Source organism: Galeopterus variegatus, unplaced genomic scaffold (assembly GCF_000696425.1).
Source record: "Galeopterus variegatus unplaced genomic scaffold, G_variegatus-3.0.2 Scaffold2446, whole genome shotgun sequence".
Lineage (NCBI taxonomy): Eukaryota > Metazoa > Chordata > Mammalia > Dermoptera > Cynocephalidae > Galeopterus > Galeopterus variegatus.
This window is the reverse complement of record NW_007728557.1, coordinates 254,832-267,140: the sequence shown is the minus strand read 5'-3', so window position 1 is coordinate 267,140 and position 12,309 is coordinate 254,832. Positions and strand designations below refer to the sequence as shown.

At 39.3% G+C, this 12,309-nt stretch overlaps 1 protein-coding gene across 2 annotated transcripts in view; it reads left to right on the top strand.

Moving 5' to 3' along the window:
* The first annotated feature begins 1,685 nt into the window (after positions 1-1,685).
* The window catches only part of PPP1R12B (protein phosphatase 1, regulatory subunit 12B), a 168,253-nt gene continuing 157,629 nt past the window's right edge, over positions 1,686-12,309 (top strand). For both annotated transcript variants that reach the window (XM_008581730.1, XM_008581731.1), the window contains exons 1-4: positions 1,686-1,813; positions 7,217-7,335; positions 9,648-9,807; positions 11,115-11,259. In XM_008581730.1, coding sequence (XP_008579952.1) covers positions 1,707-1,813; positions 7,217-7,335; positions 9,648-9,807; positions 11,115-11,259 — 531 coding nt within the window. In that variant the 5' untranslated portion in view covers positions 1,686-1,706. The remainder of the gene's footprint in view (positions 1,814-7,216; positions 7,336-9,647; positions 9,808-11,114; positions 11,260-12,309) is intronic.

Sequence of the window (12,309 nt, the reverse complement as noted above, 5' to 3'; positions counted from 1 at the left end):
ATAGGGATGGCCGGTTTGCTCACTGTCAGCACCACGCTCAGCCAGTGAGCAAACCGGCCATCCCTATATAGGGATCTGAACCCGTGGCCTTGGTGTTATCAGCACCACACTCTCCCAAGTGAGCCATGGGCCAGCCCTCTTCAAATATTTTTTGGTGAGATATTTCAAATACCTTTTGGAAAAAGGCACCTCAGAAGTCACAGAGATCTTGCTCTTGCTCCTTTCCATGGTTACAACCCCTCCACCGAGATTCCAGCTTTTCCATTCACTTTGATTCTCTCTTGGAGAAACTGCTCAGTATTGGCAGCATCCATGATTCCATCTTCTACAGGGTGGGCGCAGTCAGGGGTGAACTTCAGAACCTGCTTTTTATCCCCTTAACCACAAGCTTTTTCGGACACCATGGTGACAGCAGAGGCACAAAGGCAAGGATTGGGATTTAATAAAATTAATAATTTTTACTGCTTCATCAAGGTCATTCTTAAGTGAAACTAGCCTGCTTTGTTTGTTTATAAACTGCGAGAGTGTGGTGGGGAAGAATACAGTGATCACTAGTATCTGTTGATGCTGTTGCCTTGATTCGTGCTAAGGCACCAACAGTTTTACCCATCATTGCTTTTGCACTGTTAGTGCAAATGTCAACACAATAGAAAAGCAAATAATGTCTTGATACTATTATGAAAATCATTTTGGATAATTAATTCTTCCTCAGCTAAAGTTTTAACTTTTTTTTTTTTTGGAAGGAGATTAAAAGGCAAGTTTTAAAAGGGGGATCTTATTTGCTTCTAGGTCCTGAATTATCCCAACTGTTTTGGAACCATCTAAGCCTTGGTAATGATTACTTTTGTCAGTGTGGGCCTTCTACTTTCTTTCTATTCTGTAGCTATCCTATGACAGCCTTTTGGTTTTTGCAGATCTCATTGCTGTTTGTGACTGTTTCTTTTAGGCTTATGCTAGGCTTAAAAAGCCTTTATTCAGAAAGCTTCTTTGATTACTCCTAATTTCTGCCATGAGATGGGGAGATAAAGATACCTAACCACCTATAACTATAAACATACTTTGCCATATTGTTTGAAGCCATTCGGAAAATATGATAGTACTTCAAAAAGTTTGTGGAAAAATAGAATTAAAAGACAATATAAATGTTTCCACAGACTTTTTGAAGTACCCTCATACATGCAAAGAAAACATATTGCTTCTGCTTGAAATGATCACCCTGCCCTTTCTCATCAAAGCAGGGGTTGTTTAGCAATTCTAGAGTCTTAAACTACAACTTCCCACAGAGAAAATTCTATCTGATCCTATGTGATTACTTTCTTTTAAAATTCATAAGCAAATCAGTAGTGTCTAACACGCCCTCCTTTTAATAATGTAATGATGGACAACTCACCCATTTATAGCTCTTTAGAAATCGCTTTCACAATTAATCCTAATAGTACTATAAATAACATTGAGTATCATTGTACCTGTTTCACAGCTGAGATATTGGGGCATGAAGACATGAAGGGGCTTGCATAAGATCACAAAGTATAGAAGTCATGCTCTGGACACTTAGTATGAACGAAATAGAAATTAATGTATCATTAGAACTGCTGGGCATTGTCAATGCCCAGAGCAGTGTCTGACACATATTAGAATTCAATAAATGCTTGTTGAATGAATGAATGGACTTTTCTTTTCAGGCCTGTATTGATGAAAATTTGGACATGGTGAAGTTTCTGGTGGAGAACAGAGCCAATGTAAACCAGCAGGACAACGAGGGCTGGACACCCCTTCATGCAGCAGCTTCCTGTGGCTATCTCAACATAGCAGAGTGAGTGAATCTCTGTGTAGATTTGGAGTATTTATAGGAATAGCCTTCATTTCTCCTCTGCTCTTAAGAATTTGAATTTCATAAATAGTTACAATCTCTCTTTATTATAGATTATAAAAATAGGAAGTTGAATTATTTTTAAGGAATAACTGATAAAATGTTTTATATAGCTGCTAAATCCATTGCTTTTTAGTTGAAACTTTTGTTTGCTTCTGTTTCAGGTAATTTATATTTGTTGATATATGTAGAAGTGGCTTCTGTCTATTGCACTGTCAGTGTTCACTTTCTGAACAATTGTAATTGGGCACATATGTAGGCAGGCCTAGAGATTTTTTTCTGGACTTCTTTGTACACCCATTTTACTGTATTTTTAAAACATCAGTGCTTAATACAAATGAAGGTAGAAAACGCCTGGTATTACTGATAACAGCACCCATATAGTTAATCACAGAATAATGAGTCTAAATGTGTGACGATGTAAAGGAAGGGTAGCAATTGACATGTGTTCTCCACATTAGTTGAATTGGTATGTTTAATAAGATACATTAGTAGCTACTAACCTCCATGACTTCTTGCCCCTCCCTTGGTCAGAAGAATCCTGACCACATGGTACTTGGGTTATAAGAGGGACTAAATAAATGTCTTTTGTAAGAAAGAATGATCAGGGAAGTTATTTTTAAATAGTAAAGAGACTTTGGCAGTTGAGACATCTTTAAAACGAGGCAATTGAGTGTATTCTAGATGAGGGTAACTTTAGATTGATAAAATAAATTCCCTAAATAAAATCATGATATTCTCTGTGTATAGAATCTGATTGCTTGGTTTAAGGCCCTTTTCAATAACATGATTAGAAATCCATTACATTTCTCTTATTCAGCAAGCAGCAGAGAGAATTATGTTGGCAGCTCTGTAGAAGCCTGAGAATGACATCCCACAGAATCTGATTTGCCCAGATTTCCCGGGGGAGAGACTGAGTCTCTGGGTTTGCTGTTGAGTGGGAGAAGTCAAACAAAGGAAGAGTCAGAGCCAGAGCCAGAGAAACACTAGGCAGCAGCACTGGTGTTTGACTGGGCTGCTTGTTCTAAAAAGTAGATGACTGGATTGGCCCCAAAGCCAACAGAAATGAACTATGCAGTTTTCTTCACTCTGGTTCCTTGCTCTGTTTTAATTTAGTAAAAGTCAGTCACCTCTTCATCCCTTAGGCTGCCCCCTTTTCGGAGTCTTGTAGGAAAGGCTCCGATTCTTAGCCTTATCCAGTGATGCCAGCATTCTAGTACCTAAGAGTTAGGTGACTTCCTCATAGAAAGTAAAAGTCAGTCACCTCTTCATCCCTTAGGCTGCCCCCTTTTCGGAGTCTTGTAGGAAAGACTCTGATTCTTAGCCTTATCCAGTGATGCCAGCATTCTAGTACCTAAGAGTTAGGTGACTTCCTCATAGATTTTGATTTTACTTAAAACATTTATCTAAGAAACATTTATAGAACATGTTGGCCTATCATTATTGATATTTGGTTATTTGTTCAGATGGCATGTTTGTGATATTTGTACTGCCAAATATTATATTCAAGGATTGATTTTCTCTCCAAGTATTTTTTCACTTTTCTAAGGAGAGTTCATGCGTAAAATTAAGATCACTTCTGTTGGCATTATCTTCTTTCTATGAAGCTGAGTAGTGAGAATGATTTAAGTGCTTCATTACAGTGGTTTCTTTAATTTATATCTATGGATGAACATAATTTCTTTGGGAATAATTTCAAAATTTAACAATCTCTTGCTCAAATAAATATTACCTGGATGAAATAAATCTGTGTTGGGCCGGCCCGGTGGCGCACTTGGTAGAGTGCAGCGCTTGGGAGTGTGGCGGCGCTCCTGCCGAGGGTTCGGATCCCATATAGAGACCGGTCCGCTCACTGGTTGAGCGCAGTGCGGGTGCGACACCGAGGGTTGCGATCCCATTGCCGGTCGCGGTACGGGCGCGACACTGAGGGTTGCGATCCTGTTACCGGTCACGAGAAAAGACAAAAAGGAAATAAATCTGTGTTAGTATTTCCTCATACAAATTATTATAAATTAGACATGAGAGAGGTCATCTAGACCAGAATCCACTGCAGAGGTGGGGTGGTGGTAGGGATGGCCTTCGTTAATTTATCTTTTATTATGCATATTAATACTAGACAGGTTTTGACTTTACTGTCATTATTTGTTTGTTTGCAGTATGTAGCAGTTGTTTTTTATACAATGGAAAAGGACCCCATTGTTTTTATTATTCATTTTGGTTGCCTTGCCTCAGGGCCAATGAAGAATGTTTTTTAGATAAGATGAACCGTTTGTCATTGTATTAATTTTCTGTCACTTAGAATACCTGTTATAAAGAAACAAAATTTATTTCTTATAGTTTTAAAAGGTGGGAAGTCCAAGGTTGAGGAGAGCACATCAGGTGCTTCTTGGTGGGGACTCTCTGCAGAGTCCTGAAGCAGTGCAGGGTATCATGTGGTGAGAGGGCTGAGCATGTTAATGTGTTCGCTTGCTTTCCTTATAAAGCCAGCAGTGCACTCCCGTGATAACCCATTTATCCATTAGCCTATTAATCCGTGAATGGATAATTCATTCATGAGGGCAGAACCCTCATGATCCAATCACCTCCCAAAGGCCTCACCTTTCAAATACCATTGTTGAATTTCCCACTCTCTTACCACTGTTATAGTGGGGATCAAGCTTCAATATGAGTTTTGGGGGGACATTCAAACTATAGCAGTCATCTTGTCATTTTTCTTTTTGAATCTTAAAGATCTTACACTTCACATTCTTATTCCAAGAATCATTAGGAACTCTAACTTTCAAGGGAGGAGAAATGAATAACAGGCAAACTGGCTTTCCAGGCTTGGATTCTGGCTTTTCCAGAATCCAAGTATACATTTTGTTTTTTGTTCCATGATGATCTTTTTTGTCTCATATTTGAATTCTGTATGGTACATCAAAAAAAAAAGGGAGGTTTAGAGGCTATTTTTTTTTTTTTCGTGTCCGGCAACGGATCGCAACCCTCAGTGTCGCGCCCGTACCGGACCGGGACCGGCAATGGGATCACAAACCTCGGTGCTGCGCCCGCACCTCGCTCAGCCAGTGAGTGGGAACCGGTCTGTATGTGGGATCCGAACCCTCGGCGGGAGCACCACCACGCTCTCAAGCGGCGCCCTGTAGCAGTGTGCCACCGGGCCGGCCCGTCAGCACCATGTTCTAACCAACTGAACTAACTGGCCAGCTCAGCAAAAGCATTTTAAATGGACCTTGAAAAATGTTAAAGGTTTCTACAAGGGAAAAGAGAAAGGAGGGAGTGCCATCCAATTGGAGGAAACAACTTGAGCTGTGGAAGAGAGCTGGGTGAGTGAGATGTGTTTGGGAACACTAAGTGGTTCAGTTTGATTAGAGTATAGGGTACAGTTCAATCCAACAAACATTTATTGAGTGTTTACTATGTTTATTATTTGCATTTGAATTTTTCAGGGTAGAGGAGGTATAGTTGAATATTCCTTTGGTCTAAGGGAGAGGAACGAGAAGAGGTGAGATATAGAATATATGGAAATGAAGGGGTAATTGATGGACAGAATACTGGTACTTGATAGAATTAAGAATACAGATTGAGGGCCGGCCCGGTGGCACACTGCTATAGTGCGCTGCTTGGGAAGCGCGGTGGCGCTCCCACCGAGGGTTCGGATCCCACATACAGACCGGTTCCCGCTCACTGGCTGAGTGAGGGGCGGGAGCAACACCGAGGGTTGCGATCCCGTGGCCGGTCCCGGTCCGGTACGGGCGCGACACTGAGGGTTGCGATCCGTTGCCGGACATGAAAAAAGACAAAAAGGAAAAAAAAAAAAAAAAGAATACAGATTGAGAGAATTAGCCTTGGAATTGAATGAGGACTGTCTTCCTCTGAGACTGTGAGGGGAGGAAGGAAATGGTTGAATACGAGATGAATTGTGAATGCCTTTGAGCTTTATACATGTGTAATTGATCTGTAAATCAGTAAATATTTATCAAGGTAAATAGTACCTATTATATCAGGTACTAGGCACTGAGAAAGCAAAAACATTCTTAATCTAATCTTGATTGATTCTTTCTCCTCTGCCAACTCTTTGAATGCAGTGGCCATATATTGATTATCTGTTTATTTTAAATCTCTTATAGTGTCTAAAATGTGGTTGGTTCCTTGAACATAGTAGGGGACCAATAAATGTTTATTGAATTGTTGAATGGATTGAAATCTAGTTCGAGTAGTTTTTCTTTCTCCTTTAAATACTTCTGAGTTTGATAGAGCTTTCAGCATTATTGGGGTTCTAACTGGCCCCCAAATAGCTTGATGTAGAGAAAAGGTGAACTAGAATTGAAGTCAAAAGACTGAGACCATAATCTCTGTCATTTGCCAGCTGTGTGATTTTGAGAAAATTACTTAACATGAATGAACCTCAATTCCTTAAAGTGGTGATAGTACTCACATTGCCTCCTTCATAATGTTTGCTAAGACTAACAATATAATTTTATGTGAAAGCACTTTGAAAATCAAAAAGGATCCACGTAAGATATTGAAATTATCAGACCTTTCTTCTTCAGGATCAAGTATTCTATTTGGATTTAGAATCTGTTTAGCATTTTAATGTTTCTTCGTCAGTAATTCAGTTTCCTCTTCGGGTGCAGAAGATTTCATGTAGATGGCTGGTTGATGGGTGAGTTTCACAGAGGCGTAATTTACAAGGATACATGTAATTTTTTTTTTTTTAAAGATCACCAGTAAGGGGATCTTAACCCTTGACTTGGTGTTGTTAGCACTACGCTCTCCCAATTGAGCAAACCGGCCATCCCTATATGGGATCCGAACCCGTGGCCTTGGTGTTATCAGCACCACACTCTCCTGAGTGAGCCACGGGTCGGCCCGAGGATACATGCAAATTTTAAAGCATGCTTTATTCTTCTGTTTTCATACCCACACACTACTTAAACTCCAACGTGGCATTGCAAAAGGTTTCATGAGAATTACTTCTCTGCTTAGCTTCTGAGGACTCTCTTTCATTCCTAATATTACAAGTACTAAGTCCTTTTGGAAACCTGTGTTTGGACCTTAGGGATGATGGGTGAGTGTTAAGGCTACATGCCTTCCTTATGGTATTTAGAGAGTCTCTTGCTATCCATTGGGAGTGAGAGGGTGGGGGTTGGTAATATGAATATAAAAGAAATCCTGTTTATTGACATTGATCTTGTCAGGAAATGGAGATACCACCAGTCCTAATTATTCAAGGCTAATGGAGTTGGAAATTAATAATGGAACACCTTATCTGGGACCGTATTTAAAATCCCAAGTTAGAGGCTTTGCTCTGCATGGAACCCCTGTTGATCTTTGGTCTTGTCTGCACAGGTATTTCATTAACCATGGAGCCAGTGTGGGTATTGTAAACAGTGAAGGCGAAGTCCCCTCTGACCTTGCAGAAGAGCCAGCCATGAAGGATCTTCTTCTGGAGCAAGTAAAGAAACAAGGTAACTTAGGAGATTAGTGGGGGGCAGGAGAGACTCTCAAATGCTGATATTTACAGAAAATAATCCATTTGCTGTGTAGAGTTTTTCATTATCATATGACTGGAAAGGATTAGATCTGTCTGCATGATGTTAATCATCAATTACCAATGTTAAGTATCCTCTTAGCAACTCACAGAAGAATAGGCCAAAGGCCAAGAGGATGATCAGTCATTCCTTGTTTTTGCCATTCTGAGGCTGTATAACCATTGTACAGATAGGAGTGACATGATGAGGAGTGTGAACATTTCTTACTGTGTGTATACATGGTATTGGATTTTACTACACATTGTACAGTCCAAAGAAAGGATGGACTAAAATGTGAATTCGATGTATTAGCCAAATTCAGTTTGTGACTTTACATCTTTCCACATGATGAGAGCTGTAAGTGGTGCTGGTAAAGATGTTTATTGTAACCTCTGAAATGATATTTAACCATACTAACAGTGAGAACTACTCTGGTAGTTTGTTAAGGTGAGGGAGCTAACTTAGAAGATTATACTGTAAAAATACTTATTCTTACTTAATAGTTTTAGAAGAAGCCATTTCATAGAATATAGTGGGATTTTCCTACTGGAGGTCTCCAGTTCTTTTGATAAAAAAAAATGTTGTGAATAACAGTAGGCAGAGAGCAAGATGGATGGTCTTAGGACATCTGCTAGAATCATCATAAAACTCTGTGAACATGATTTGTAATGACTTTTTTTTTTTAGTGTTTCTGCTAAAGAACCTTATCCACAATCTGTAATTCATACCAAAGGATTTAGCTCCAGTGGCCTTTCCTGACATGATCCTTTAGAACAGGCAGGGCCAGATATGTCCACATGTACTTGTTTATATATTATCCAAAACTGCTTTTGTGCTATAACAGCAGAGTTGATTAGTTGTGATAGACCGGATGACCCATAAACCTGAAAATATTTAATATATGGCCCTTTATAGAAAGTTGCCTATCCTACCTTAAAATAATGATGTTCTAGGTCAGTAACTGTTTATTTTTAATGTCTTCTGTGTATAGTTTTGCACCCAACTGAACTGAAGAATTTTATGGTTAGTTTGCCCTCCAGTTGCATTCAGTTTTATCTCCTAAAGTTTGCTTTAAAATTTACAAATAACTTTTTAACAAATCAGGTTTTTAAAAATAGTTTTGATTTGAGAAACCACTTTTTCTATTTTGATTGCTGACTCTTCAACTAAGGAGCATATTCTTTTGGAAGAGCTATTCATATGTGTGCTTAAATTTGTGGCACTATTGACACTTCCTTGTGTGGGGGGTTCTGGTCTGTTCTAAATCAGTTATCTCTTCATCCCATCCATTTCCCCAAATCACACAGATAATCCTTAGGTAATTCACAAGTTCTCATTTAAGAGCTGAAAAGGAGCAGACCAAGCACAGATAGGCTACTAATGAATGTAAAACTCTTTGAATGGGTATGTTTGTATTTGGAACATTTTATTATTTTATATAGTGGGGAATGCCCCACCTCAGCCCCTGTTCACTGGCATAGATGTTGGGGAGTTGTTGGCTAAAGCGAAGAGCTCTTGAAGTTCCTCCATGTTTTTAAAGGAAACAAAATATACATTCTCTTGAAAGCAGACTATTTTTTTTAACTACAGATCACCTACTCATCTACTCTAGATTATATAGCTTCAGGTCAGTATATTTACCTACATATGGAAATGAACTCTAGAGCTAGTTCATTTTTTAAAGTATATCATATCTCTAACCAAGATTTTTGATACCAATCTTTTATGGTGTAGTGAGTGGAAAAGGACAATAGACAAGGACCCAGGATATCAGAGTTCTAGTGGTAGCTCTGTCGCTAATGTGTTTTGTGGCACCTAACCTTTCTATATTTATTTCCTCATTTGTTTAATGGGTATAGTAAGCCCTATTGTATTTACCTCAAAAGATTGTTGGAAAACTGAAATTGTATAACACGTAAAAGGACATTGACGTTTACAGCTCCGTACAAATATTATAATAGAAAAATAATGTCCCTTTTTGTCTTTATGTTCTATTAAAAACAATTTTAGGTGTGCTTCCTTAATGGATCCACATCACATAATATTTAACCTGGTAATTTAACCCTGGTAAGACCACTAATGTGTGTACAAATGCCATTGCTCTTCTAAATTTGATGAATATACAACTTGATGACTAAACTTTTATCTTGTGGTTATATTTCTGATGTGTTTTGAATCTAAGGAAAATATCCTGTCAGACTTAAGTGGAGCTTTAGTAATGCTGGCTGTCTGGTATCTGGTTTCTGTAGGAGTTGATCTAGAGCAGTCAAGAAAAGAAGAAGAGCAACAGATGTTGCAGGATGCCCGCCAGTGGCTCAACAGTGGGAAAATCGAGGATGTGAGGCAGACCCGCTCAGGCGCTACAGCCCTCCATGTGGCTGCTGCCAAGGGCTATTCTGAAGTCCTCAGGTATTGTCCACTTACATCAATCAGGAGTCTGGTTCACTGGGAGAAGAAGAGGTGGGTTTTAGAAGCAGAGGGTGAATTAGATTTTCAGCTATGGTGTTTCCTTTTTTGTAGGTTTCCTCTCTGACTATGCAATCTTTTCTCATATTTTACTGGTATTCATCCGTGGATGGTCTCTCTCCCTTCTACCATCCCTCTAACCTCTCACTGACATGTATGATGTGAAACAGAGTTGAGGTACACTGGTCTAGGAAGTGACCTTTCAACACCTCTTCTAGTTCTATGATTTGTCATTAATATCCCTACAATCACCTTCTCTTGTGATCTGTAACATAGGACAGACTTGTGATCCTTTTGGTCCTTTTTGACTTAGATAATTTTGGGGGCTCATTAGATTAACTATACAGATCTTGAGTGTGCAATGTCCACTGGTGTGGTATAGTCAAACTTATACAAGGGATTTGTATTCTACTACTCTACCTGTTACATTTTTCCTTACATCTATACATGCTTTATGTAGTACCTGGTGCTTAATGTTGACAGGCTTTCCCAAAGACATGGATTGCTAAAGGAATAGTATACACAGTTGTTGCTAGGCTCTTCTAATGCTTCATATTCCACCTAATATGGGGTTTCTAGTAGGTATGGCAGTGTTTTGGTACTCCATTTCTGCCTGAGAGTGACATTCATACTCTGTTCATTCTTTGAAAGGTATCTGGAGGCCCATGATATAGGTAACCTCAATCAGCCCAGTGCAGTTTGGGGCTTCAGGAGTCATATCTTTCTTTTTCCATGTATACAAGTTAGATTATAGCTTTATAATTAGCAGGAAATTGGAGGTATGAGAGTCTACAGTAAACATATGGTGTCCTGGAAAGACCAACCAGAAAGCTAGTTCGTAAAGTACCCTGAAGAGATAACTAACTGAGTCCTCATCTTATATGTTTCTTTCTGCCTGCACTGGAAAGAGGAAAATGCACCTTGTGATAGAGTTGTCTGATTTGGCTAATTGAATTAGGCTTTGGTTAATCTCAGGTATACACCTTTCCATACACTCCCTTTGTATGGTATAACATGGATGTACCTAGGAAATACCATATCACCTTTTGGAGAGGAATGGTAAAGATAATCTATGATTGGTGCTCAAAGTAGTAACTATGAAATCTGAGCTGTGCCTTACAGGGCAGAAGTAGTCGTAAGACTCCTGTGGTTCAGGGTCAAAATCTGAAATATCAATTAGGTGATAGTTTATTTGGAAGAAAACTGTAATATAGGGTAGATAAAGGTCTTATTTGGAGTTTTCTTCTTAGACTTCTAATTCAGGCTGGCTATGAACTCGATGTTCAGGATCATGATGGCTGGACTCCCCTCCATGCTGCTGCACACTGGGGAGTGAAGGAGGCCTGCTCCATCCTGGCAGAAGCACTCTGTGACATGGATATTCGAAACAAACTGGTTAGTGAGCCTGAACCTCTAAAAAGGCAATGAGATCGGTGCCTGGGTCTTTAGAAAAAAGGGCTTAAAGTGTCTGTTCAATGACCAGGCTGACTGTTCTGGGGAGATATACATCACTGTTAGCTATGGTGTTCCCTTTCACCTCCCTGCCCCTGTCCCCATTATCAACACTGAGATATGTTTGCTATGTAAAATAAAATTCCACTGACCTAGTCTTCTGATTCTATTTATGTTAAAGCCTCTAGAACAAACAAATAGGAAAAAAAGATAACTCTGCCTTTGGCAAAAAATGAGCTTTGAGGGAGACTAAGGCCACTGTCTATGGTGAGGTATGAAAGATTCTATTATTCTTTTGATTCAGAGTCTTTTAACAACTGAGCTTTACTCACATGGAGTCATTAAAAATGTTATAAAGACAGAGATCCTTGAGTTTGGCTGAAACAGCCTCACTTCGAACAATGTAGAAGCCCTGGAACTCCTATTCCTATGTCTACTGATTTTTCAGAGTCCAGAGACATGGCCTTTTAGTTAGTAGATGTTCTTATCAGCCTCACATCTCTCCTGAACTCAGGTTTCATTCTCAGCCCCTAGATCAAGGTCCTTAATTGTGCTGATGATTCCTAAAAGAGATAACGTCCTTATCTGCCCTCCTTTCGCTTAAAGAAAGATGATTCCTGGACTTAGTCTTCAGTGCACATGTGTCCTGGACCTCCCTCTGAGGTTTTTAAGAGCCCCTTATTGAATTTATCATAGCAATTAATACCATATTAGTACAGGCAGGGATTTCACTTGATCATTTGCCAAAAGGCAATAAGCATTAGAAATGATGTGGTGATTTCCTCAATACTATTTTACACAATGTAAAACTGTATTTAAAGGATTTGATGTTTCCTGTTTCCTCTGTGACAAAAGGCATTATAACGTAGGGTAGATTAGTTGGGGAAGCAGCTATCATTGGAATCAAAGACAAAAAGTGAATATTGAGTAGTTCCATGATGAACTGAAGTCATGTGATTGCTACTTTGTGTTTTATCAGTCTTGGTGCCCCTT